Source organism: Garra rufa, chromosome 4, assembly GCF_049309525.1.
Source record: "Garra rufa chromosome 4, GarRuf1.0, whole genome shotgun sequence".
In the NCBI taxonomy this organism is placed as follows: Eukaryota; Metazoa; Chordata; class Actinopteri; order Cypriniformes; family Cyprinidae; genus Garra; species Garra rufa.
This window is the reverse complement of record NC_133364.1, coordinates 19,191,840-19,217,080: the sequence shown is the minus strand read 5'-3', so window position 1 is coordinate 19,217,080 and position 25,241 is coordinate 19,191,840. Positions and strand designations below refer to the sequence as shown.

Here is a 25,241-nt window from a genome sequence, read left to right as displayed (position 1 = left end):
TTCAGGCTTCGTCGTTTCAAAATAAAAGTCCGCGGTCAGCGTAAGCTAATGGGCTGTTTTTGTAATTAAACACTACTGTACGGTTCAGATGTTTAGAGTTAGTAAAATAAAATAACATAAAATCAGCAAGGATGCATTAAATTGATAAAAAGTGACGGTAAAGACTTACACCGTCTTATAAATTATTTCTATTTCAAATAAATGTAGTTCTTTTGAACTGTTTATTCACCAGAGAATCCTGAAAAACGTATTACGGTTTCCTCAGAAATATTAAAGAGCACAGCTGTTTTCAGCATTGATAATAATAATAAATGAACACCAAATCAGCATATTAGAATGACTTTGGACTTCTGAAGGATCATTTGACACCGAAGACTGCTGAAAAAAAGTTCATAAATGAAAATAAAAATGGTTATTTTAATTGTTATTTATCAAATAATACCTTATGATAAGCTGTGGAGTTCTTTCAGAAACGCTAGAAATATTACCAATCCCAAACTTTAACAGTAGCATTTTTTGCCCAGTTGTGCATTTTCTAAAATGAATCCACCTTATTATTCAATGCGAAAGTAAGCCTATGGGCGAGACTTCCGGTTCATTAGCGACTATAGGGAAATAAGGAGAAAAACATGCAGAAGGATAAAACTGTTTGTGCTACAAACCAGTGCTTTCATAATTAAGATAATATATTAAAATAATATGGTAAGACGTTAATTTGCAATATCAAGCAGCAAAACAAGTTGTTTTGCACAGCTAAAATAGCTGGACTTGGATGACACCAGAAAACCCATATAATTTACAAATGGCCTCGTCCGCTCTTTACGGAAAAAATAAGGTGGATCATTTCATTAACATTTACTTACAATAACTGTTTTAAATGGCTTTTCAAAAACCCTTTCGCTGCATTAGATTCCAAGAAACTCGGGTAAGTAAAAAGAAAATACTAAGTAATAAAAACAGTAAAAGTAATAATTGTTTAAAATACTTTTTATATTTTTCCTGTCTCTTATTTATTGTTAAATTGTACATTTAAAATTGAATACGCTGTGTCAAAAAATAATAGACAATTAGTGACATTTAAGGAAGGTTTGCGATATAAATATACTATTTTGCCATGTCACATGCAATTTCTTACATTATCAAAATGATTATCGCCTGACAAAAATATAGACTATTAATATAAAATATTTTTTTTTACAAAAAAGGTATTTAATTTTATTACTGTAACAATGACTCTAAAATCTTAAGAAATAAAATTTTATGAAATTAAATCCAGCAACCAATTATGGTTCGTTGAAATACAGTTGAAGTCAAAAGTTTACATACACCTTGCAGATTCTGCAAAATGTTAATTATTTTAACAAAATGAGAGGGATCTTACAAAATGCATGTTGTTTTTTTAGTACTGACCTGAATAAAATGTCACATAAAAGACATTTACATATAGTCCACAAGAGAAAATAATAGTTGAATTTATAAAAAAATTCCCGTTCAAAAGGTTACATACACTTGATTCTTAATACTGTTGTTACCTGAATGATCCACAGCTGTGTTTTTTTTTTTTTTTTTTTTTCTTTTGTTCAGTGATAGTTGTTCATGAGTTTTTAGTTTAGCCTGAGCAGTTAAACTGTCTGCTGTTCTTCCAAAAAGTCCTTCAGGTCAAACAGATTCTTTGGTACAAATGCTCAAGAATGAAAAACGATGCATTAAGAGCCGGGGGTGAAAACTTTTTGAATCTAAAGATATGGGTAAAATTAACTTATTTTGTCTTCAGGGGAACACTCAAGTATCTTCTGTACCTTCTAGGTGAAATTTAAAAAAAATTCACATTTTCATGCTGATCAAAAGTTAACACCTCTGGCTCTGTCCTCAGTGTGAAAAGATGGATCCCAAAATCACAGTTATTGATGGAAAGGGTTCAAATACACAAAAATGCAGAAAAACCAAAGAATCTGTGGGACCTGAAGGATTTTTCTGAAGAACAGCAGGCAGTTTAACTGTTTGGGACAAACAAGGGACTGATGAACAACTATAACTAAACAATAGTGGTGTGAATTCATTCAGGTAACAACACAGTATTAAAAATCAAGTGTATGTAAACTTTTGAGCAGGGTTGTTTTTATAAATCCAACTATTATTTTCTTCTGTGAAATATCTTATTTGGGTCAGTACGACATAAAAAAGTGCATTTTGTATGATCCCCCTTATTTTAATAAAACAATCAACATTGACAAGGTGTATGTAAACTTTTAACGTCAACTGTATGTGAAGTAACATCATAGCAGTTACAACTGGCAGTTTTTCTCCTACAATGACTTAAATAACATGATAAAAGTGTTTTTTGTCAAAACCAACTGAAGTTTATTTCCCAAAAAGATTTACATAATCAAACTACAAAAAAAAAAAATTAATCATACGCAACAGAAATCAGAAAGGGAACTTAATTCACTGTATGAGCTTTCTCCTCATACTAACACGAGTCCATAAATTTCTGGCACCTCTGGCTATGGTCGTCCTCGATGGGAAACGGAGGCTTTTGAAGGGCTCTCTCATACAGGTCAGCATCCCAGGCTGGGAGCTTTGCAAGTGCTCATGGGAAATGTAGTTGATCCGTCTTAACTGCTTGCTATAGTAACTGCGCAGATGGTGCAGCTCCTCCACAGCAGCTGCAGAGATGATAGAGAGCTCAGAAGGAGCGCTAACCAGATTTGCATTGGCTTGGTCAGCATTAGCAGTGCAGTTCTGAGTTGACGGTGGGGTTTGCCTCCTTTTCGCTGATGAGGATTGTTGTTCGGGGGAGTTTTTAAGACCTTTCTCTTCTTCACTTTCACAATTCTGTTCTACTACGAAATTCACCTCGACATCAACCTCAACCTCAAATACTGAGGTTGGCTTTACATACTCGGTTGCTTCCGAAGCAAGACTTTCAATTTGGTTTTGAGCAAGTCTTTTCTCCATGTTTTGGTGATTCTTATTGATTTTAGTTTTGTTATGCCTCTGAGTGACGATGTTGGACACATCAATCAAGGCGGTCTCAGCTTCCTTTTGTGTCTTATCCTGATGAAAGAGAAGAAGAAATCAATAGTTTTTTTTACTAGTAGAGCGGTCTTTAAGAGAACTCCAGAGATAGAGAGGGGGTTAATGGCCCATGAAAAGCATTTAAGGGGCAGTTCAAACAAAAATTAAAATTCTGTCATATACTCAACCTCCATTGGTTCCAAACCTGTAAGACTTTCTTTCTTCTGCTGAACACAAACATAGATGTTTTGAAGAATGCTGCTAACCAAACAGTCTTCATTTGTGTTGAGCAGAACAAATAAAGTCACACAGGTTTGGAACAACTTAAAGGTGAGTAAATGATGACAATTTTCATTTTTGGGTGAACTATCCCTTTAAGATGGTTAGTTTTAATTGTAGTGTTTATTTTGTCTACTGTACAACACAACATGCAAATCAAAACACCATGGAAGATATCAAGCATATTTCATAGAGAAGAAATGATAAATTAATAAAATGTTTGATGTGGGTGCAATAAACATCATGACAGGTGACTATCCTAAACATGAGCACAAGCTGGAAAAAAGTGGTAGATGTTTCCCTTATTAAACTCTTGAATGTTTCTTAGCCAATGTCCACATGCTTTGTTTTGTGAATATGGAGTGAATGAACTGTACTTTTTGTTTCTTCTCCTTTTGAACTAGGGAAGAGTCTTGACTTTCTTGGCCACTGATTTTTTGTCGTCACTGTCAGCCGGTCTTTTTCCTTCTACTTTGGCTCTACTTTTCTCCACAGGACTTTCTGACACTTTCTTTACCTGTGGGGCGGCACAACAGCTCTTTACCTGTCGGAGGCCACTATAAAAAAAATCATTTGGCACTAGAAACTGTAGGAACACAAGAGATACAAGGGGTTACTGCATGTTCAATTAGGGATCGTGTTGCTGAAGCAGCACCCTCGGCAAAAGAGGTTTCACTCGTGATGGGAAAAAAGGCTTGTGTTACGTGTTGTACACAGTGGGCCGCTGTTTGTAGCTGATCCAATTCCACTGGGACAGGGTTGTTTAGAGGGTGATAAATGCATCATTTGTGAGCCATTTAAACTGAAAGGAAGTCTAATTTGGTTTGGCTTTGAAAGCCCTCACTTTTTTAATCAGAGAAGCTTTAAATGCAAATGTGATCTCTGAAACAGAAAACTTCCAGTATAAGTCTAAAATAAATAAAAACATTTAAGATTGTAAATAACACTGAAAAAGTGTACTTGAGATTACAAATTCTTCGAAATTTTGTCTCAGATAATTTTGTTGTTCAATCTACTTAAATGTGTAAAATGGAAGCCAACTTAATTATCTTGTGTTATCATGTCGACTACATGCATCATTTTTGTTAACATGACTAACTGCTTAGTGTAAATTGTAATTTATTTTACACTACCAGTCAAAAGTGAGTTCAAAGCTGAAAATTTAGCATCATTACTCCAGTCACATGATCCTTCAGAAATCCTTCTATCATTCTGATTCGCTGCTCAAAAAACATGTTGAAAGCAGCCGAGTAAATTATTACCAGCTTTCTTTGATGAATAGGTTTTGTAACATTATAAATGTCCTTGTCGCTTTTGATCAATTTAAAGCATCCTTTCTAAATAAAACTATTCATTTCTATAATTTATTTCCCATAAAAAAAAATGTAAAAATAAAAATTATACTGACTACAAATGGCAAAGGTATAATATATAATGTTACAAAATGCTTTTTATATTTTCAGATAAATGCTGATCTTTGGATCTTTCTAGTCATCAAAAAATTCTGGGAAAAAAAAAGTACTCAACTGTTTTGAATATTGAAAACAATAATAATAATAATAATATTTTTCAGCATAAATCAGCATATTAAAATGATTTCTGAAGGATCATGTGACACTGAAGACTGGAGAAATGATGCTGAAAATGTAGATTTGATCATGGAATAAATTACATTTTAAAATATATTCAAATAGAAAAAATATTTCACAATATTACTGCTTTTGCTATATTTTATATAAAATAATAATAGGCTTGGTGAGACTTCTTTAAAAAATCTTACTGTTAAAAAACGTTTGACTGGTAGTGTGTGTTTTTCAGTAACTAACTGGTGTCGAAAAGTTTCCCTAATTTAATTAAGCTAATTGCACAAACTAGTTTTTAGTGTTGTTTGGTGTTAAAAATACAATGTCGGAAATCAAACTAAGCAACACTTTATGAACATGTTAGTTACTAATTATTAAAAAGCATTTTAACTAAGTGAACTCGCAGCCCTCAAACACTCTGATGGCATCTACCTGAAACACAATAAGACTGGAAGAGGTACAATAATACAGATAAACACAAAAAGATCAGCAAATACTACAGAACAGAGACCAAAGGCCAGATTCAATACATATACTTTGAAATTTGATCCACAATAACTGTTCAGTTGAAACTGAGCAAATACAATATATATTCTTATTACTATGAATTAGAGGAGGAATTTGGATTGAATCTGGCCAATCGTCACTACTGAAAGAAGTTCAGGAAAGTATTGGCACTCATACAATCATTGAGAAAAGTTTAAATCTAGAATTTGCTAAAATCTATAAAGAAACAGACACAAAATATAAAAACATCCACTACATTTATTGACTGTCTTACAGTTCCGTGTGACATCACTCTCCTTTTTATCTTCATAGTGATGGAGTGATTGCCATTCTTCAGGAGAGCTGCCTTACGGCCCAGCTTCAAGTAGAAGTGCGTTGTGTAGGGAGTGAAGCTAAAGTCCTCACTTATGAACAAAAAAAAAAAAAAAAAACAGGAGTTAAAGAACAAAACTAAAAAGACAAAGGAGTTCATATAGTTCTACTTAAAGTCAGCATGAAACAGAAGTAGCAAAAATTTCCTATTGTCACATATATCGGAGATTACAAGTGGAAATGAATAAAAAAAATTATGAAATGAATTAGAAAAAATGACCTGAATCATTTATAATTAACACTTTAACACTGTGTAAAAAATGTATTGATTTCACGGTGACTTTAAGCTACCAAACCTGTCTGAAAATACCTGAAGTAGCCATGCAACAAAAGGTGGATGATAATTGACTCCACTTCCAAGCGTGACAGGGATGTGGCCTTTATTGTTTTGCGATGCTTAGCGGGCCCTTTCCCCAACCAAGCATCACAAACTTTCAGAGGGGTCAACTTTTCATCCATAGAGCTGGCCGTTTCTACTATCGTAACAACATCTCGAGCATGCTTGGTGATGTCCATTGTGATGTAGTCTGGATAAAAAAACATTACAACTTTGTATAAATCGACTGATTAACAAAAACTGGTAGAGTTAGGCTGGTAAAAGCTTATATGAGAGAGACTTTTACCATTTCCGTGCCGACAGACATCACACATTTGGTTGCACTCGTCATCATTCCAAACTTCATCAAAATGAATGGCCATCATAGCACGACGGCACCTATATGTACACAAAGAGTCATGTCTTAAAAAAATTTCATTAAATACATACAACCCTTAAATCAAGTGTCGTTTAACCAGTGTTGAGTAATCAGATTCATTTTCCAAGTAACTAGTCAGAAAACAGTCAATGCCTTAGTTTTACAAGCCAACACCAGTGGTATCCTGCATATTCTGTGTATTTTGACTCACCGGTCCACATTTTGACAATACGCCACCATATTCTGTAGCTTCTGCTGCCCAGTGTTCTCCATCACCACCATTGTGCTTATTCTGAAGATGTCTGTAAACCCGAAGAATACAATGCAGTCTGCTGCGCCATCATCCCTTCCTGGAATACAAATAGATCAATGAGTTATTTTGTAAAATTACAGATATTACTTTTGGATTCCTGTGATCAAAGCTAAATTTTCAGCATCATTACTCCTGACTTCAGTGTCACATGATCCCATGAAACATTTAATATCCTTATTATTATCACCAATATTTAAAACTGTTGAGTACATTTTTTCAGGATTCTTTGATGAATGGAAAAATCCAAAGATCAGCATTTATCTGAAACAAAAAGCTTTTGTAACATTATACACTGACAAATAAACTTACTCAGCTGTTTTTAACATAATAATAATATTTCTTTTGGAGCAGCAAATCAGAATATTAGTAAGATTTCTGAAGTATCATATGACTGGAGTAATGATGCAAAAAAATCAGCTTTGAAATCACATAAATACATTACATTTTAAGATGTATTCAAATAGAAAGCATTTTTAAACGTAAACATATTTCAAAATTTTACAGTTTTTGCTATACTTTGGATAAAATAAATGCAGGCTTGGTGAGCAGAATAGACTTTTTTAAAAACATAAAAAAAAAAAAAAATAAATAAAAAAAAAAAAAAACTTTTCTTCTACATTCCAGCACATATCTGAGTTGAAGAGTTTTTAATATAAACGTAGGGCTTGTTCTATTCAGTGGTTGTGGACTAAGTAAATGGAGAAGTCTGGCATACGTCACCAGTGACAGGTCTGTCATTTCACCGCAAGACTAAGACGAATTAATGACATTTTTTTTTTTAAATTGCGTGCTCAAAAAAAAAAAAAAAAAAAGAACAAACACTTGCATGAACTGTTCACAAAAAACATAAATAAAAAGCATAAAAAAACAGACAGGGTGAATTTGCAAAAAACAAAGTACCAGCCAGGATGATGCCTACCTGCACGTCCACTCTCCTGATAGTAATTTTCAATAGATTTGCTGATAGTGTGATGGATAACAAATCGCACATCAGCCTTGTCAATGCCCATCCCAAAAGCCACAGTGGCAACAACCACCTGTACAGACATTACAAACATTACATTGCATAAGGGAATATTACAAAAAAAAAAAAGGGGTCAACAATAACAGCTCTGTAGGCACACCTGGATCTTCTTGGAGGCCCACCGCTGATGCACTAGAGACTTGTCTGAAGGCTCCATGTTGGCATGGTACGGCTGAGCAAGAATATTCCTCTTCTGCAGGTCTGAAGCCACAGCTTCGGCATCCTTCTGGGAGAACACATACACGATTCCTGCAAAATAACACATGTGTATTTTGATTAAGTCGTTTTCAAAATAAATACATTCAGAGAGCATAAGGCCTGTTCACATCAAGAACAGTAACTAAGGATAACTACAGTTGAGGCCAAAAGTTTACATACACCTTGCAGAATCTGCAAAATGTTAATTAGTTTACCAAAATCATCATACAAAAAGCATGTTATTTTTATTTAGTACTGACCTAAATGAGATATTTCGTATAAAAGACACTTACATACAGTCCACACAAGAGGAAAATAATATTTGAATTATTAAAAATGACCCTGTTCAAAAGTTTACAAAAAAGTTGATTCTTAATACTGTGTTTTTACCTGAATGATCCACAGCAGTTTTGTGTATCTGAGCTCTTTCCAACAGTGACTGTATGATTCTGAGACCCATCTTTTCACATTGAGAACATCTGAGGGACTCATATGCAACTATTACAGAACGTTCAAATGCTCACTGATGCTCCAGAAGGAAAAACAATGCATTAGAGGTAAGGGTGAAAACTTTTGAACAAAATGAAGATGTGCACATCTTGCTTATTTTGTCTAAATATCATTTTTTAAATTTTTTTATTTAGTACTGCCCTTCAGAACCTACAGATGATACTCACGTTTCCCAGAAGCCAAAATAAGTCAAATTTACCCTGATCTTTAAATTAAATTTTTACCTCTGGCTCTTAATGCATTTGAACCTCCTGTTATAGTCACATATGAGTTTCTCAGTGTGAAAAGATGGATCTCAAAATCATACAGTTGTTGGAAAGGGTTCAAATACACAAAAATGCTGAAAAACTAAATAATTTGTGGGAACAGTGAGCAGTTTACCCATTCAGGACAAACAACTATCACTAAACAAAAAAACACAGCTGTGGATCATTCAGGTTACAACGCAGTATTAAGAATCAAGTGTATGTAAATTTTTTTTTTTTGTAAACTCTTGTGGACGATATGTTAACGTCTTATTCAGGTCAGTACTACAGGTCCTTTTAAAAAAATTAGCATATTGTGATAAAGTTCATTATTTTCTGTAATGTACTGATTACATTTAGAAACATTAGACTTTCATATATTTTAGATTTATTACACACAACTGAAGTAGTTCAAGCCTTTTATTGTTTTAATATTGATGATTTTGGCATACATCTCATGAAAACCCAAAATTCCTATCTCAAAAAATTAGCATATTTCATCTGACCAATAAAAGAAAAGTGTTTTTAATACAAAAAGAGTCAACCTTCAAATAATTATGTTCAGTTATGCACTCGTGCAGGCGTGGCATGGAGGCAATCAGCCTGTGGCACTGCTGAGGTGTTATGGAGGCCCAGGATGCTTCGATAGCGGCCTTAAGCTCATCCAGAGTGTTGGGTCTTGCGTCTCTCAACTTTCTCTTCACAATATCCCACAGATTCTCTATGGGGTTCAGGTCAGGAGAGTTGGCAGGCCAATTGAGCACAGCAATACCATGGTCAGTAAACCATTTACCAGTGGTTTTGGCACTGTGAGCAGGTGCCAGGTCGCGCTGAAAAATGAAATCTTCATCTCCATAAAGCTTTTCAGCAGATGGAAGCATGAAGTGCTCCAAAATCTCCTGATAGCTAGCTGCATTGACCCTGCCCTTGATAAAACACAGTGGACCAACACCAGCAGCTGACATGGCACCCCAGACCATCACTGACTGTGGGTACTTGACACTGGACTTCAGGCATTTTGGCATTTCCCTCTCCCCAGTCTTCCTCCAGACTCTGGCACCTTGATTTCCGAATGACATGCAAAATTTGCTTTCATCCGAAAAAAGTACTTTGGACCACTGAGCAACAGTCCAGTGCTGCTTTTCTGTAGCCCAGGTCAGGCGCTTCTGCCGCTGTTTCTGGTTCAAAAGTGGCTTGACTTGGCGCCTGTACACGGTGGCTCTGGATGTTACTCCAGACTCAGTCCACTGCTTCCGCAGGTCCCCCAAGGTCTGGAATCGGTCCTTCTCCACAATCTTCCTCAGGGTCCGGTCACCTCTTCTCGTTGTGCAGCGTTTTCTGCCACACTTTTTCCTTCCCACAGAGGTGCCTTGATACAGCACTCTGGGAACAGCCTATTCGTTCAGAAATTTCTTTCTGTGTCTTACCCTCTTGCTTGAGGGTGTCAATGATGGCCTTCTGGACAGCAGTCAGGTCGGCAGTCTTACCCATGATTGCGGTTTTGAGTAATGAACCAGGCTGGGAGTTTTTAAAAGCCTCAGGAATCTTTTGCAGGTGTTTAGAGTTAATTAGTTGATTCAGATGATTAGGTTAATAGCTTGTTTAGAGAACCTTTTCATGATATGCTAATTTTTTGAGATAGGAATTTTGGGTTTTCATGAGCTGTATGCCAAAATCATCAATATTAAAACAATAAAAGGCTTGAACTACTTCAGTTGAGTGTAATGAATCTAAAATATATGAAAGTCTAATGTTTATCAGTACTTTACAGAAAATAATGAACTTTATCACAATATGCTATTTTTTTGAAAAGGACCTGTACATAAAAAATAACATGCATTTTGTATGATCTTTCTTATTTTGGTAAAATAAATAACATTTTGCAGAATCTGTAAGGTGTGTGTTTATTATGACACTGCTGCTGTCTGTCACTTTAGAACAACTAGAACAATTATTAAAATCCTATAGTTTTCTTCCTTGGTGTGAAGCGCCATTTATTTTTTATAGCAATTAAAATGATTTACCTGACTGGTTTTTGTATCTTTCTCTAATAAGTTGTGCAATTTGGTCGGTACAGTCTTCGTTATCTTTAAAACGAACCTGCAGAAGTGAGATAACATTATTCTGATGCACTTTTCTAGCAGTGATATGAGCTAAATAATTGATAAGCATACTTCATAGTAAAGATTTGGTCTGTTGAACGGTGCTGTCAGAGTGACAGGTTCTTGAACACACAGAATCTTCTGGCAGTCTTTAAGAACGCTGCTGGTTGCAGTGGCAGTCAATCCCACCAATGGGACTTTGGGGAACTGGCGCTTTAAGATACCCAGGAGCTTATAATCTAAGAAAAGGAATAAATGACAAATTCAATCATGGAATAAGCCTACAATTTTTACAGAATCAGGGTAAAAGAGAATCTCACCTGGCCTGAAGTCATGCCCCCACTGACTGCAGCAGTGAACTTCATCAACGGCAATACGTGCTAGCAGACCCATATTGTAGGCCTTTTCGAGTTTGGACATCAGTAGTTTACTCTTGGCGATTTTCTCCGGGGTTACATAGAGCAACTTGAAGGGGCTGTTTTTATCTATCATCCCTGCCAAGATCCGCTTAGAGTCCTCCTGCAGATGAACATCAATGTTAGCATCATATGTGACTCAAATGTGTCCAGTACATCCATCATACTGTACCTTTGTACTGGATGCATTCAGAGTTACTGCTGGGACATTAACGGACTTGAGATACATCAGCTGATCCTCCATTAGAGACACCAGCGGCGCGATAACTAACGTAAAACCTGATAAATGCAAACATACAAAGTCATCCACAGGAATTCACATTAAAGTACTCAAAATTCCTTCTTCATTAAAATGTGCACGCAAGCACTAACCATTAGAGCAGAGGGCTGGTAGTTGGTAACACAGGCTTTTTCCTCGTCCAGTGGGCATTACCAGGAAAAGGTCTTTCCCTGACATGCTGAGATTGATGGCCGCCCGTTGTAGGGGACGAAATTTGGAGAGCTGGAACACGCTACACAGCTTCGCCAGAGCTTCTTTAGACCATGAGAAATCTGGTGACAGAGCAACAAAGATAAAAATTATGCAGATTACTCATGCCTCTTTATTTCACTTTATCAGACAAAACATAAACCTTTAACAATACATGCTATGGTGCCTAGGCAGCTCAAAAGTTTGGAGTTGAAGATTTTTTGCATGTTTTAAATAGCACGGGTATATTTGTAGCAATAGCCAACAATACATTGTATGGGTCAAAATTATAGATTTTTCTTTTATGCCAAAAATCAAAAGGATATTAAGTAAAGACCATGTCCCATTAAGATAATTTGTACATTTTCTTACTGTAAATATAAAACTGAATTTTTGATTAGTAATATGCATTGCTCAGGACTTCTTTTGCACAACTTTAAAGGCAATTTTCTCAAAATAAATTTTTCAGATTTTAAATAGTTGTATCTCAGCCAAATATTGTCCTATCCTAACAAACCATACAGCAATGGAAAGCTTATTTGTTCAGATGCCATGTATAAATCTGTATAAATCATGTATAAATATGAATTTCTAAGAATTTTGTGGTCCAGGGTCACATATTTGTTTAAATATGGTCCAGCTGAGGTACCTTCTGAGGTTTTCATTTTCATTCAACTTTGATTCAAAGTTGCTTTGGAGGAAAAATGCATTGGGAACAGCACTATACTACTTATTTTAACTGTGATAACTGTGAATACGTGTTACCTGACTCCTCATAGTGCTGTAGGTCCTGTTTGCTGAATGATGGTTTGGGATGTTTGCTGGACCCAGAGGGCTGGGCCGAACTACAGGTTCCCTCCAGGATCTGCAGGAGTTTGTTCTTCCTGGAGTTCAGCTTGGACTGTTTCTCCAGCAGCTCAGAGATCTGCAGTTCCACCATCTCCAACTCTGCCTCCACCGAGTCCAGTTCCGCTTGAGCATCATCTGCAAAGATCAGGACTTTCTTCAGTTTCATTTATTTGCTTGTATGCATTTATTAGAAAGCATGTACCCTTTCTATGCACTCATTTTCTACAAAACACACAAGCCCTTAGTAGTGTTCCCTTGAGATTCCAAGTATGACCGCTGTATAATTCCCTATGTCTCTCACCTCTACATCTCTAATGAGCCGAGCTTCACAGAGAGACTTAATGACGAAAGTCACACCAGTATGTTTACCTGCCTTACTTCTCAAGGGAGCATTAAGAAACATCCTGACAGTCTAATGCATCCCCTCATATGCATACTTCTTACTTAAACATACATTTTATATAATAATTGTGTTTGTATTGACACCAAAAATAACCAAGTGTGTATAATATCAAGAGTGTATGCAGAAGACAAGAGATACTCACCAATATTATTTGCCATTTTATGCGGTTCTACTTCAAGGTCACAGATGAGGATGACTGTAGGAGACAGTAAATCAGTATTTTTGCTTTGTATGCAAGTAGAAATATCTAAATAAATACGTTTTTTAAAAGAATCTATGTCATTCCAACAAGTTTGCTTCATGCAGTTTAACTTAAAAAAATAGCCTGTTTTAAGGACGTTTATATATAGTTTTACTGGAAAATGAGGCTAAAATACTAATTATTAAAATTATTTTGTAATATTAGACGCATTATTTCCAAAAATATAGTATATTTAATCAAGATAATACACATTCAGACTGAAGGCAATAAGACCTGTCAGACATTTTCATACACACACAATCTTTTTTACGACGGTTTTGCTTGATTATTGTAAGAGTTGCATTAAATAATAGATACAAGCAATGAACACATACGCAATGTTTCTGAAAGACTCAAGCGTCAAAAGCGCGTCATGAGTCACGTTTAACATTTATGAATAACATAAAACTTGTATAGAAACACATTTCTGGTAACTCACCCTTCAGCAGTCTTGAGTCTGTTTCTTTTCACTTTCTCTTGTTTGCACCAGATGAAGTCCTCGTTGCCCCATGCGACCATTATCCGGGAAACTGACCAATCACGAGTCTAGACGAGACAAGAGTCTTGAAGAATAGAAAAAAAAATCCTTCTATCGTCGTATCACACATACTGATTAACTAGGACTAAATGTAGTCATTTATGTATTTCAAAGAGGATTTACTGTGGGTAGTTCATTGGTTTTATGTAATAAATGCATTAGAAATTATACACACCGGCAGCAGTGTTAAACATAAGAGACCAGGAAGTATATTTTTATTTTTCAAAATAAAAGTCAGGGTATCTTTTAGTGCTATGAATGTGAGAATTCCCCCAAATTCCCATTAGTCATTTTAAGTATTAAGTTAAAAATAGCCTTTTTCCTGGAAGTCATGCTCATTTCTATCAGACATTTTAAGTGTCAAGTTTAAATTATTAACCTGCTCCATCTCGATGTTTTTGAACCAAAAAAAAAAACACACTGTATCTGCATCCCATTGCAGTTTTTTAATAGCTTTAGCTCTCTTTGGCTCTTTTCTTAAAACAGCAGCTTTAGATCTCTGAACAATTAGTTTCTTGTTCACAGCAGATTTGCATTTTTTATTCATTTAGGCAAATTGCATTTGTTTTGGCACATGCATTCAAGACAGTACTATTTGCACATGTAGCGACCAAATGCACATGGCTTGCTGATTAAAACTGAAAAGCATCACGTGCAAAATCATGATCTCATCATCATTATAGTCTGTCTGGAATGACATGGAGAAACAGAACAAACTGAGACAGACTAAATCCAGGAGAACTACAATATGCTGTAAAATGAGGATGCTGTCAAAAATAATGTCATAAATAGATTTTCTTTATCAATTAACATATATTAACTAAATGAAATCAACATTTGGTGGGAATATCCTTTGCGTTTAAAGCAGCTTTTGCTGTAGGTGCACTTGTGCATAGGTTTTTCCAGCTTTGCAGATAGGTCTCTTGACGCATCTTGGAGACGTTGCCACAGTTCTTCTGGATTTAGTCTGTCTCGGTTTGTTCTGTTTCTTCAGGATTATTGCAATTAATGGCAAAATGAATGTTTGGAAATGTAAAAATATATTTCTTACTGACACACAACAACAAGAGATAGAAATATCTAACTTAAAAACATTTTTTAGCTGGTGAAAATACTAGTGTTCTAATAATTTTGTCCGCCACTGTATATGCAAATGTGAATTTCTGTTTGTATGTAACACATTGTTACAAAAATATATTCTATATATTTTACAAATGTGCATATTTTATCCCAGTACACTTTTACCCACTGTTGAAATCTGCATCTAAAAGCTTAGTGAGATACACAATAGCATTCAGCTAGACAAAACTGACTTTCTTGTATAGTACAGTCAGTGTCAAGGAAAATAACAAGAATGTTGAAGCATGAATTAAATGTTTTGGGGAGTTACAGCATAAAACACTTTAGATTATGCTAAAACGGTTAAAATTCACTTAGGCAACTGAGTAAATAACAGACAGTAATTAAGTCATGCTAATGAGCCAAAGGCAGGGAAACACCCAGGGCTGCGTTTCTCAAAAGCATCGTAAGCTTAAGTACATCGTAGACCCATTGAAACCAATGGAGCTACGATCAACTTAAGCTTACGATGCTTTTGGGAAACGCTGCCCAGAACAGTTACAATTAATTATTTTTTCTATCTATCGTTTATAATTGTCATCCATTATTTTCTTTACTTGTTTGGACTATAATACTTCTACCCCCTGTTTCCTAGACAAAAACGTAAATCTGAGCTGTTTCAACTGAAAGAAACTTGCACTGACTGATCTTAAAATATATCAGCACCTTTGTTTTGTCTCAAGATGCATACCAGATATGTTTTTTCTAAGGTACGTTTATAAAAATTACTTAAATGTCCTAAATGAACTATGGCCTAATCGTGCCTTTGGCTAAGTCCTGTCTATGAAACCAGGCCTTAAACGTTTCATTTTCATTTTGATGAAAATGTATTCAGCTGCATTGACAACAAACTCCACAAGAGGCTGCTATAAATCAAGAAATAATTTCATACGCCTCTCGTGATCCATAGACCCTGAGAAAATGTCTCCTCTTTAAATTAGGTCTTCCTGTCATCCCCTTGTTAATAGGATATTTCCTCTTGCTGTTCCATTTAGACGAAAATGCAATGAACATTAATGAAATGTAATTAACAAAATAAATATGTACAATTGAAGTAGTAGAATTTGCAAAATGTGAATTATTTGACCAAAATAAGAGGTATCATACAAAATGTATGTTATTTTTTGTTTAGCACTGAGCTGAATAAGATATTTCACATAAAAGATGTTCACATATAGTCCACAAAACAAAATAATAGTTAGTAATAATAGTTCAAAAGTTTACATACACTTGATTCTTAATACTGTGTTGTTACCTGAATGATCAACAGCTGTGTTTTGTTTGTTTGTTTGTTTGTTTGTTCATTGTTGTTCATGAATCCCTTGTTTGTCCTGAATAGTTAAACTGCCTGCTGTTCTTTAGAAAAGTCCTTCAGGTCCCACAAATTGTTTTTTCACCATTTTTGTTTATTTGAACCCTTTCCAACAATGACTGTATGGTTTTGAGATCCATCTTTTCACACTGAGGACAACTGAGGGACTCATATGCAACTATTACAGAAGGCTCACATGCTCACTGATGCTTCAGAAGGTAAATCGATGCATTAAGAGCTGTGGGTGTAAACTTTTGAACGGAATGAGGATGTGTACATTTTTCTTATTTTTTCCTAAATACCTTTTTTATTAATATTTATTATTATTATACTGCCCTTTAGAAGCTACACAAGATACTTACATGTTCCCCAGAAGGCAAAATAAGTTCTATTTACCCTGATCTTCAAATTCAACAAGTTTTCACCCCCCACCTCTCAATGCATTGTTTTTCCTTCTGGATCTCAAAGTCATACCATCATTATTGGAAAGGGTTCAAATACACAAAAATGCTGAAAAACCAAAGAGTTTGTGGGACCAGAAGGATTTTTCCGAAGAACAGCAGGCAGTTTAACTGTTCAGGACAAACAAGGAACTCATGAACAACTATCACTAAAACAACAACAACAACAACAACAACAACAACACAGTATTAAAAAATCAAGTGTATGTAAACTTTTTAACAGGGTAATTTTTCATTCAACTATTATTTTTTCTTGTGGACTATATGTAAACATCTTTTATGTGAAATATCTTATTCGAGTTAGTACTAAATAAAAAATAACATGCATTTTGTATCTTATTTTAGTAAAATAATTAACATTTTGCAGATTCAGCAAGGTGTATGTAAACGTTTGACATCAACTGTACATTACCAAAGAAACAGTTCACTCAAATATTCACAAACTCATCTGCATCTTGGATGGCCTGAGGGTAAGTTTTTAGTGAGGTTTTCATGTAGTAATTGGCTTGCATTTTTTATACATTTATATCTTACAGAAGGTGTAAGATGTGATTTTATATCTGACTGTTCATTATTGCTTGTTTAATGTTTCCATGTTTCAGAAAGCGGTACAGTAATGCCTGTCTTTTGAAGCACTCTGGACCAGATTACCTGCTTGCAGGAGCACTGGAGATTCAGGCAAGATGTGCCCCATATGCATCACACAAATGCCTCAAAGACATTTTTACAAGCCAGAAACTGAACAAAGCAACTTCCCTGCTTCAAACCGGCTTTAAAGGGCAGTCCTTTAATAAAACTCCAGCAATATGCTTTTCTCTGAGAGACTTCCCTGTATCCATATCTGGCTAGTGTTTTCAGCTCAAGGCCCAGCTGTTACATGCAGTCAATGCGACACTTATTTTTCCATTAAATACTGTATACTTTTGGGTACAGTGTAATCAAAAGTCATTAATGACAGACAATCGCGCGTCTATAGTTGAGACGTCTGAATGTACAACGGCAATGAAGGTCCAACACAGAGGATCTGTTCTCACAAGTTCTTGGCCCTAGCAGATGTGCTCTGTGACATTTAAGCATTGCTTTAGAAAAAATCCCCTTCTAATGATCTGAACCGCAACGTTAAATGAAAAATGAAATGAATTGTCATTGGTGCGCTGAATTGAAGCTTTACTCTCAGTGACACTGCAGTGCATTGGCAGATAAAACCAGTTTTACAGGCTTTAAATACACCTGAAATGAAAATCTATCTCTGAGTCCCTGTATGCAGCTTTTTAATGTTTTGTTTGGATAAGCCTAAATAAACTGGCCTAGTATATCAAATGCTTTCATTCATTTGTTTATTTATTGCTATACAGTTCCTGAACATTCAGCATCGACATAGCATAGGCATATTAAAGTATTAGCTGACTCCAGAATTAAAATTTCTAGATAATTTACTCACCCCCATGTCATCCAAGATGTTCATGTCTTTCTTTCTTTAAAAAGAAATTAAGGTTTTTGAGGAAAGCATTCCAGGATTTTTCTCCATATAGTGGACTTCAATGGGGATCAATAGGTTGAAGGTCCAAATTGTTTCAGTGCAGCTTCAAAGGGCTCTACACGATCCCAGTCAAGGAATAAAGGTCTTACCTAACTAAACAATCTGTCATTTTCTAAAAAAATAAAAATGTATATACTTTTTAACCATAAATGCTCATCATGCACTAGCTTAATTTTGCGCATTACATGTTACACTAGCTCTCTGACTTCATGCATTACATGATTACATAAGTGTTAGATGAGCATTTGTGGCTAAAAAGTATATATATATATATTTTTTTTTTGTTAAATTGCTCAGCTGCGATTGTGTAGAGCCATTTAAAGCTGCATTGAAATTACAATTTGGAGCTCTTGAAGTTCACTTCCAGAACAAAAATTTACAGATAATGTTTTCACCCCCTTGGCATCCAAGATGTTCATATATTTCTTTCTTCAGTCGTAAAGAAATTATGTTTTTTGAGGAAAACATTTCAGAATTTTCTCCATATAGTGGACTTCTATGGTGCCCCGAGTTTGAACTTCCAAAACACAGTTTAAATGCAGCTTCAAACGATCCCAAATGCAGTTGTAAACAATCCCAGTCGAGGAAGAAGAGTCTTATGAAACAATCGTTTTTTTTATTTTATTACAATTCATATACTTTTTAACCTCAAACACTCATCTTGTCTAGCTCTGCCTGAACTCTGTTTTACCTTTTATGTTAAAGCGATGGTTCGGAGTAGATTTGACTACATTGCTATGCACTCCATCTAAATGCCCCATCCGAAGTTTTTTTTACCTTATTCGAGCTTGTCGAATGGCTTGCTACAGCCGTACATGGTACATGTGATGTATATCGTAAATTGCACCACTAAACGTGCAAGTAATCTTACCAAACTTCTACAGTAGTGTAAATAGGGTATGTACTCACAAAACGCTGCATTGGAAAATTTGTAAGTCCACCATGAGTGTATTAAAAACAACTGTTACCCGATTCCTATTAGTCTCAAAAACTACAAATGGCGACACGTCGACGTCACTTCCCTGGTTTGGGAAAAGCACGTAAAAGTCCACCTACTACGTTGACATGCACACAGACATAGTAGGTGGACTTTTACGTGCTTTACACTCATGGTGGACAAATTTTCCAATGCAGCATTTTGTGAGTACATACCCTATTTACACTACTGTAGAAGTTTGGTAAGATTACTTGCACGTTTAGTGGTGCAATTTACGAGATACATCACATGTACCATGTACGGCTGTAGCAAGCCATTCGACAAGCTCGAATATCTCCGTCAATGTTCGACTAAGGTAAAAAAAAACTTCGGATGGGGCATTTAGATGGGCTTCGGTGTGCATAGCAATGTAGTCAAATCAACTCCGAACCATCGCTTTAAGGGTGTTTAATCTTCTTTGCATGTTCACTTTGCAAACACTGGGTTGTTACTTAGAAATAAGATAGGAGTTTTTCGACATACCCTAACTGTCTTGAACTAGAAGTTCAGGCTTAAAAAGTATATCTGTTTCCTCAACTGGGATCATTTACAACCGGATTTGGACTCGTTTGGAGCCACATTTAAACTGCATTTTGGAAGTTCAACCTCGGGGCACCAGAGAAGTCCACTATATGGAGAAAATTCCTGAAATATTTTCCTCAAAAAACAACTTCTTTACAAATGAAAAATGAAAGACATGAACATCTTGGATGACATGGGGGTGAGTAAATTATCATGAAAGTTTAATTCAGGAATGAACTAATCCTTTATTAAGGGACAATAGATCTGTGCATTAATAACTGACTTCAATGAGAGGAAGACTAAGAGAGGGGCTGAGAGAATTAAAGCGAACTCTGTTTTGACTGATGGATGAGGAACAACTCCTCTGCACATGCTCCACATGTGGATTGTCTCACAGCCTCCGGCTCAGAGTCCACAGGGGTGCTGAAGAATCTGCACTGGCCCTTCCTCTGCTATTGTACGAGCTCTTTTCTTACACATAAAGACTAGAGAGAGACAGCGGAGGAGAGGGGGCCGAAAGGGGGTCAAGGGAGAGTGAATGAAACGTTTTGGAGGCTTTCAGCGGTGCAGCTCGAGAAGGAAGGATGAATGAGTGAGGGAGTGACAGAGAGAAGGAAAGAGAGAGAGGGAGAGCGGGGGGTCGAGCGGGCAGCCACATGGGCAGTTCTCACTCGGGATAATGAGAGTCTTTTCTGCGGCACTTAACCTCCAAACGGCACGCTGGGAACCCACAGCCGCGCGAGCTGGTCCACACAACAGCCACGCTCGGACACGCTCGCCCACCGCTTAATCAAATTTTACACCCAGCGCGGTGCCCCCCCACTACACGTGGCCCTGACAGCCTCTCTCCCAGGATCACGCTCACCCAGAGGCCATGCCCAAGAGAGGAAGAGAAGGAATGCTAATGAAGATGAACAAAACTTTTAGGAGGAAAAAAAAAATCCAGCACATTTTCTGCAGACACAAGTGGTTTTTTGCAATAGCATGACTCATAGCAACATGTTGCTGGGCAAAGCTTATATGTGAACCTGGACCACAAAACCAGTCTTAAGTAGAACAGGTATATTTGTAGCAATAGCCAAAATACACTGGATGGGTCAAAATTAGTGATTCTTCGTTTATGCCAAAAATCATTAGGACGGTCCATGAAGATATTTTAATTATTTTTTGATTAGTAATATGCATTGCTAAGAACTTAATTTGGACAACTTTAAAGGCGATTTTTTGATTTTTTTGTACCATCAGGTTGCAGATTTTCAAATAGTTGTATCTCCACCAAAAATTGTCCTATCCTAACAAACCATATATCAATGGAAAGCTTCTTTATTCTTTAAATCTATAACTGGTTTTGTGGTCCAGGGTCACATATTGAACAGGGAAGATATTTATCTATATTATATATTTTGTTTTATTTTCAGAGCTCTATTTAGTTGTCTGCAGTACCTATGGCATCCAGTGAAGCTCTACTATGTAAACACAGTCCTTTTTTTAGCCACTGATTTGCTCAACTGATTCATGTACGAAACAGGAAACAAGTGACTGGCTGAATTTGGAAGAGCATACTAGCATCCTATTTTACTATTAAGATATGACAGAAAAACCAAAAGTATGCTAGTATATTATTCTGAATTCAGCCACAATCATTAATTCAGTCACAAAAAAACTGATTCACTAAGGAACAAAACACTACTGCTATTCAGAGACATGAAATGTTTTCTGCTTTTGTTTGGTTTAAAACTATTTTAGTAGGCCGCGCAAAAAAAGATTAAGTAACTGACCATATTGTGTTTGAAAGCACTTAATATGAGCTTCTTGTTGACTGAACTGTTGTAAAAATTCAATATCATAGTTTTAGTTTGGCTTTCAAACTGTGGCAAGCTTAAAGGGAACCCTGGGTTTTAAGACTTGTACGGCTTAATATAAAGCAAATGTTGTCTCTGACTGAAATTTGTAGCAGAAAACCCATAAAAGACTTACGTTATTTGAAAAATCTACATTGTTTTATACATATTATGGACTATGGAGGGCGCCATTATTTCGATGACATAAAATGGTTGCATTTGATAAGCTACTGGGGCTATCTGTTGCTATTTTTACCACAACACAACTCGGAAAATAAAATACTGTTACGATAACACATTGTGCGCCTTTTGGTTGTAATTTTCATTCGAAGGACAACAAGAGAAGGGATGTAAGTCTTAACAGCTTTCCTAGTGATAGGAAGAGGAGAAAAGATATGAAAGATGCCTGTGATGAATAAAACTTCCTAAAGACCTGCGTCTTTGTTCTCTCTTTAGCCCTGATGCCTTTGAGGCTTTTAATAGTCCACAGCTACTGAATATGCTTACAAACGGCAGAGACAAGAAACGCTAGATGCCATCTTGGCAGAATGTAATCATAATCATGCCGATGCTAGTCATGATGGCGCAGCTGCTGAAGGAGTTTCTCAGTGCAGATTTCACCCTATATCCGAGGGTGTTTAGACTGGTATGGCATTTGGTTTAAGCCTACGCTTATTTTCATCACCACCTGTAAGTAGCTGCGGTCATCATATTAGTATTTTTTTCCTGAGATGTGTTGTGGTAAAAATAGCAACAGGTTGCGCCAGTAGCTCACCGAGTGCAACCATTTCACGTCATCAAAACAATGGCGCCCCCACAGTCCAAAATATGTATAAAACGTTGTGGATTTTTTAAATAACGTAACTCTTTCATGGGTTTTCTACTACATATTTTAGTAAGATACCTCATTTACATTATATTCAGCGGCAAAAGCCTCGTTCTTTTTTTTTAGCCTGTTCTATTCAGTTGTGATCTGTCTGGCAGACTGAAAGTAACAACATTGGTGCAGGCATGAGTCAGCAGGAGAGATAAGATACAGGGTTTACTAGCCTCAGGGCGTGAATGTTAACAGGAAGCAGCAGCACTTCTGTGGTCAGTCTGAGTAATAATCAGCACACAGAATGAGTGGCAAAACACTCCCCTGCAGGTATAAGAGTGCACTCAGCGTGACGGCTACCTGACGAGCCCAGCGTTGAAGGGACGTGGGCTGCTGAACATGGCTTGGTGGCCAGGGACGTCCCTCCATCCTCTCTTGAGCAAAGACAAAGACACGTTTTCTCAGCACACTGCCGTCACTTTCTCCTGTCACTCAAAGTGTCCCCTCTGATCCCTGATTGTCTCCAGGTGAGTGTTCATGTGTGACTGGGCAGTGGTGGTTTCACACCCGTCCTCTTAAACAAGATCTAAGCAGGATCAGAGCATAACATCTGTGTCTATATGTGATTTGAAAGTTAAAGGGTTAAATACAACTTTACAACTTGACCTCTATGGGCAGTATATGTGGCATGCTGTCAGTTACCACAGAAAATAATTTGTAAAAACAAGACATACAACACAAAATGTGTTGCCAGAAAACCACCTACAATGTCTAAGGGGCAATATGGTTGTCTCATTGACCTTTGTAATAACTTTGTTATAACTATTAAAAAACATCTGTAACTTGTAACGTTTAAATGTATAGATTGTTCACAGTGCCATGTCAATAGATAACAGAGGAGAGAGACAGACTTTAACTATAACTATAACAACCTAGAGATAGGATAGATGGTGGATAGATACAGATGGGATGACAGACAGGATGGATAGATAGATAGATAGATAGATAGATAGATAGATAGATAGATAGATAGATAGATAGATAGATGGATAGATGGATAGATGGATGGATGGATGGATGGATAGATAGATAGATAGATAGATAGATAGACAGACAGACAGACAGACAGACAGATAGATAGATAGTCAGACAGACAGAAGACAGACAGACAGACAGACAGAAGATAGCTAGATAGACAGATAGATAAATTGATAGACAGACAGACAGACAGATAGATAGATAGATAGATAGATAGATAGATAGATAGATAGATAGATAGATAGATAGATAGATAGATAGATAGATAGATAGATAGATAGATAGATAGATAGATAGATAGATAGATAGATAGATAGATAGACAGAAGACAGACATACAGATGATAGGTACTAAGCAGCCATATCACCCTGTAGCCCAAGACTGGTCGCCCACTGAAGCTAAGCAGGGTTGAGCCTGGTCAGAAAGTCGAAAGGTGTGCTCGGCATCCTGGCCAAATTTGCCCATTGGCCTCTGACCATCATGGCCTCCAAATCATCCCCATATTCCGATTGGCTTCATCACTCTGTCTCCTCTCCACCAGTAAGCTGGTGTGTGGTGGGCGTTCTGGCGCACTATGGCTGCTGTCGCATCATCCAGGTGGATGCTGCACACTGGTGGTGGATGAGGAGATACCCCTGACACTGTAAAGTGCTTTGAGTGTCAGACAGACAGACAGACAGACAGACAGACAGACAGACAGACAGACAGACAGACAGACAGAAGATAGCTAGATAGACAGATAGATGAATTGATAGACAGACAGACAGAAGACAGACATACAGATATTAGACAGACATATCGACAGACAGATAGATAGATAGGCAGACAGACATACAGACAGACAGACATATAGATCAACAGACAAGTAGGATGTGCTATGATAGACAGAATGACTGATGTAATGAAAGATAGACATTAAATAGAAGGGTAAAACAAAAGATAGATATAGATAGATAGACAGTCAGTCAGATAGACAGTTGAAATGGCTCTGGTGTGTGTTTGTAATGGGACTGTAATGGGTTTCTCCCACGCAAGGCTCTTTCAGAACAGTCAGTACAGCCTCAGACTGTTTGCTTTGACTCTGGACTGAATGCACAGGAGTCGAGTCTGTTTATTACAACTCTGTGATCTGATAGGCTGCTTCCAGTGACACACCTCCTGTAATGCACAAACATAAAGCCATTTGTTTGTACTGTCTAGTCTATCTTAGCTTGTCCTCACCTATATATCACCGTTAGGAAACTCTGATCAAAGACAGATGCATTTGTCACTCGACACCTACAAATTATGTCACAGATTTGCTGTCACATCTGTAGATACAGCCTCAGTATTTCAACAAGCAATGCCCCCTTCTGTATATCAGTCAGCATGGGCCTGCTGATAGCTTGTAGTTTAACCAGTAGAGGGTGACATTTTTCAAGTTCCTTTTAGATGTTTCCCAGGGCAACCTCCTCCATATTCCTAGATGGGCCCTCCCTTCAGAGGCCTAACCTCTCCTAATCCTCCTCCCCCAGTTTCCGTGGCGACGGCTCAGACGAGCAGGTGACGCATTGACAGGGAGCAGATGGTTCCCCGTGGAGGTAAGCATGGCTAAACAATAACTCCATACTCAACATAGAGCCCTTCTTTCTAAACTTTAGTCTCTCTCCTAAACCACACACACACACACACACACACACACACACATACGCACACGTACACATAAACACACACAAGCCCATTTGAACTCTCACATAGAGACTCCCCCAAAACATACACATAGCCCCCCTCCTCCATTTTCACCCAGCTGAAGCCCTCTCCATTCCTTTATAGCAAACACACACACGCACACACCATCACACTACCCTAATCAC

At 36.8% G+C, this 25,241-nt stretch overlaps 2 protein-coding genes across 2 annotated transcripts; both read right to left on the bottom strand.

Annotated features, from left to right (window-relative positions):
* Positions 1–1,644: 1,644 nt before the first annotated feature.
* Positions 1,645–3,212, bottom strand: LOC141332811 (uncharacterized). The gene is made up of 2 exons (XM_073837771.1): positions 3,207–3,212; positions 1,645–3,057 (listed from the first exon to the last, which is right to left on the bottom strand). The coding sequence occupies exons 1-2, from the start codon at positions 3,210–3,212 to the stop codon at positions 2,446–2,448; spliced, it is 618 nt and encodes a 205-aa protein (XP_073693872.1). The 3' UTR covers positions 1,645–2,445.
* LOC141333138 (ATP-dependent DNA helicase Q1-like) lies at positions 2,924–13,777 on the bottom strand. The gene is made up of 16 exons (XM_073838073.1): positions 13,664–13,777; positions 13,126–13,179; positions 12,497–12,715; positions 11,635–11,814; positions 11,435–11,541; positions 11,167–11,365; positions 10,919–11,085; positions 10,769–10,844; positions 7,892–8,040; positions 7,687–7,804; positions 6,666–6,804; positions 6,383–6,474; positions 6,070–6,286; positions 5,662–5,791; positions 3,675–3,814; positions 2,924–3,057 (listed from the first exon to the last, which is right to left on the bottom strand). The coding sequence occupies exons 2-15, from the start codon at positions 13,139–13,141 to the stop codon at positions 3,698–3,700; spliced, it is 1,926 nt and encodes a 641-aa protein (XP_073694174.1). The 5' UTR covers positions 13,142–13,179; positions 13,664–13,777; the 3' UTR covers positions 2,924–3,057; positions 3,675–3,697.
* Between the last annotated feature and the right edge of the window lie 11,464 nt (positions 13,778–25,241).

Bases quoted from the DNA above. Each gene is read 5' to 3' on its own strand.
- LOC141333138 (XM_073838073.1), bottom strand. The intron at 11,542-11,634 runs GTTAGTGCTTGC...TGCATTTATCAG, and splicing joins ACCAGCCCTCTGCTCTAATG to GTTTTACGTTAGTTATCGCG. The intron at 8,041-10,768 runs GTAAATCATTTT...GTTATTTTGCAG, and splicing joins AAGATACAAAAACCAGTCAG to GAATCGTGTATGTGTTCTCC.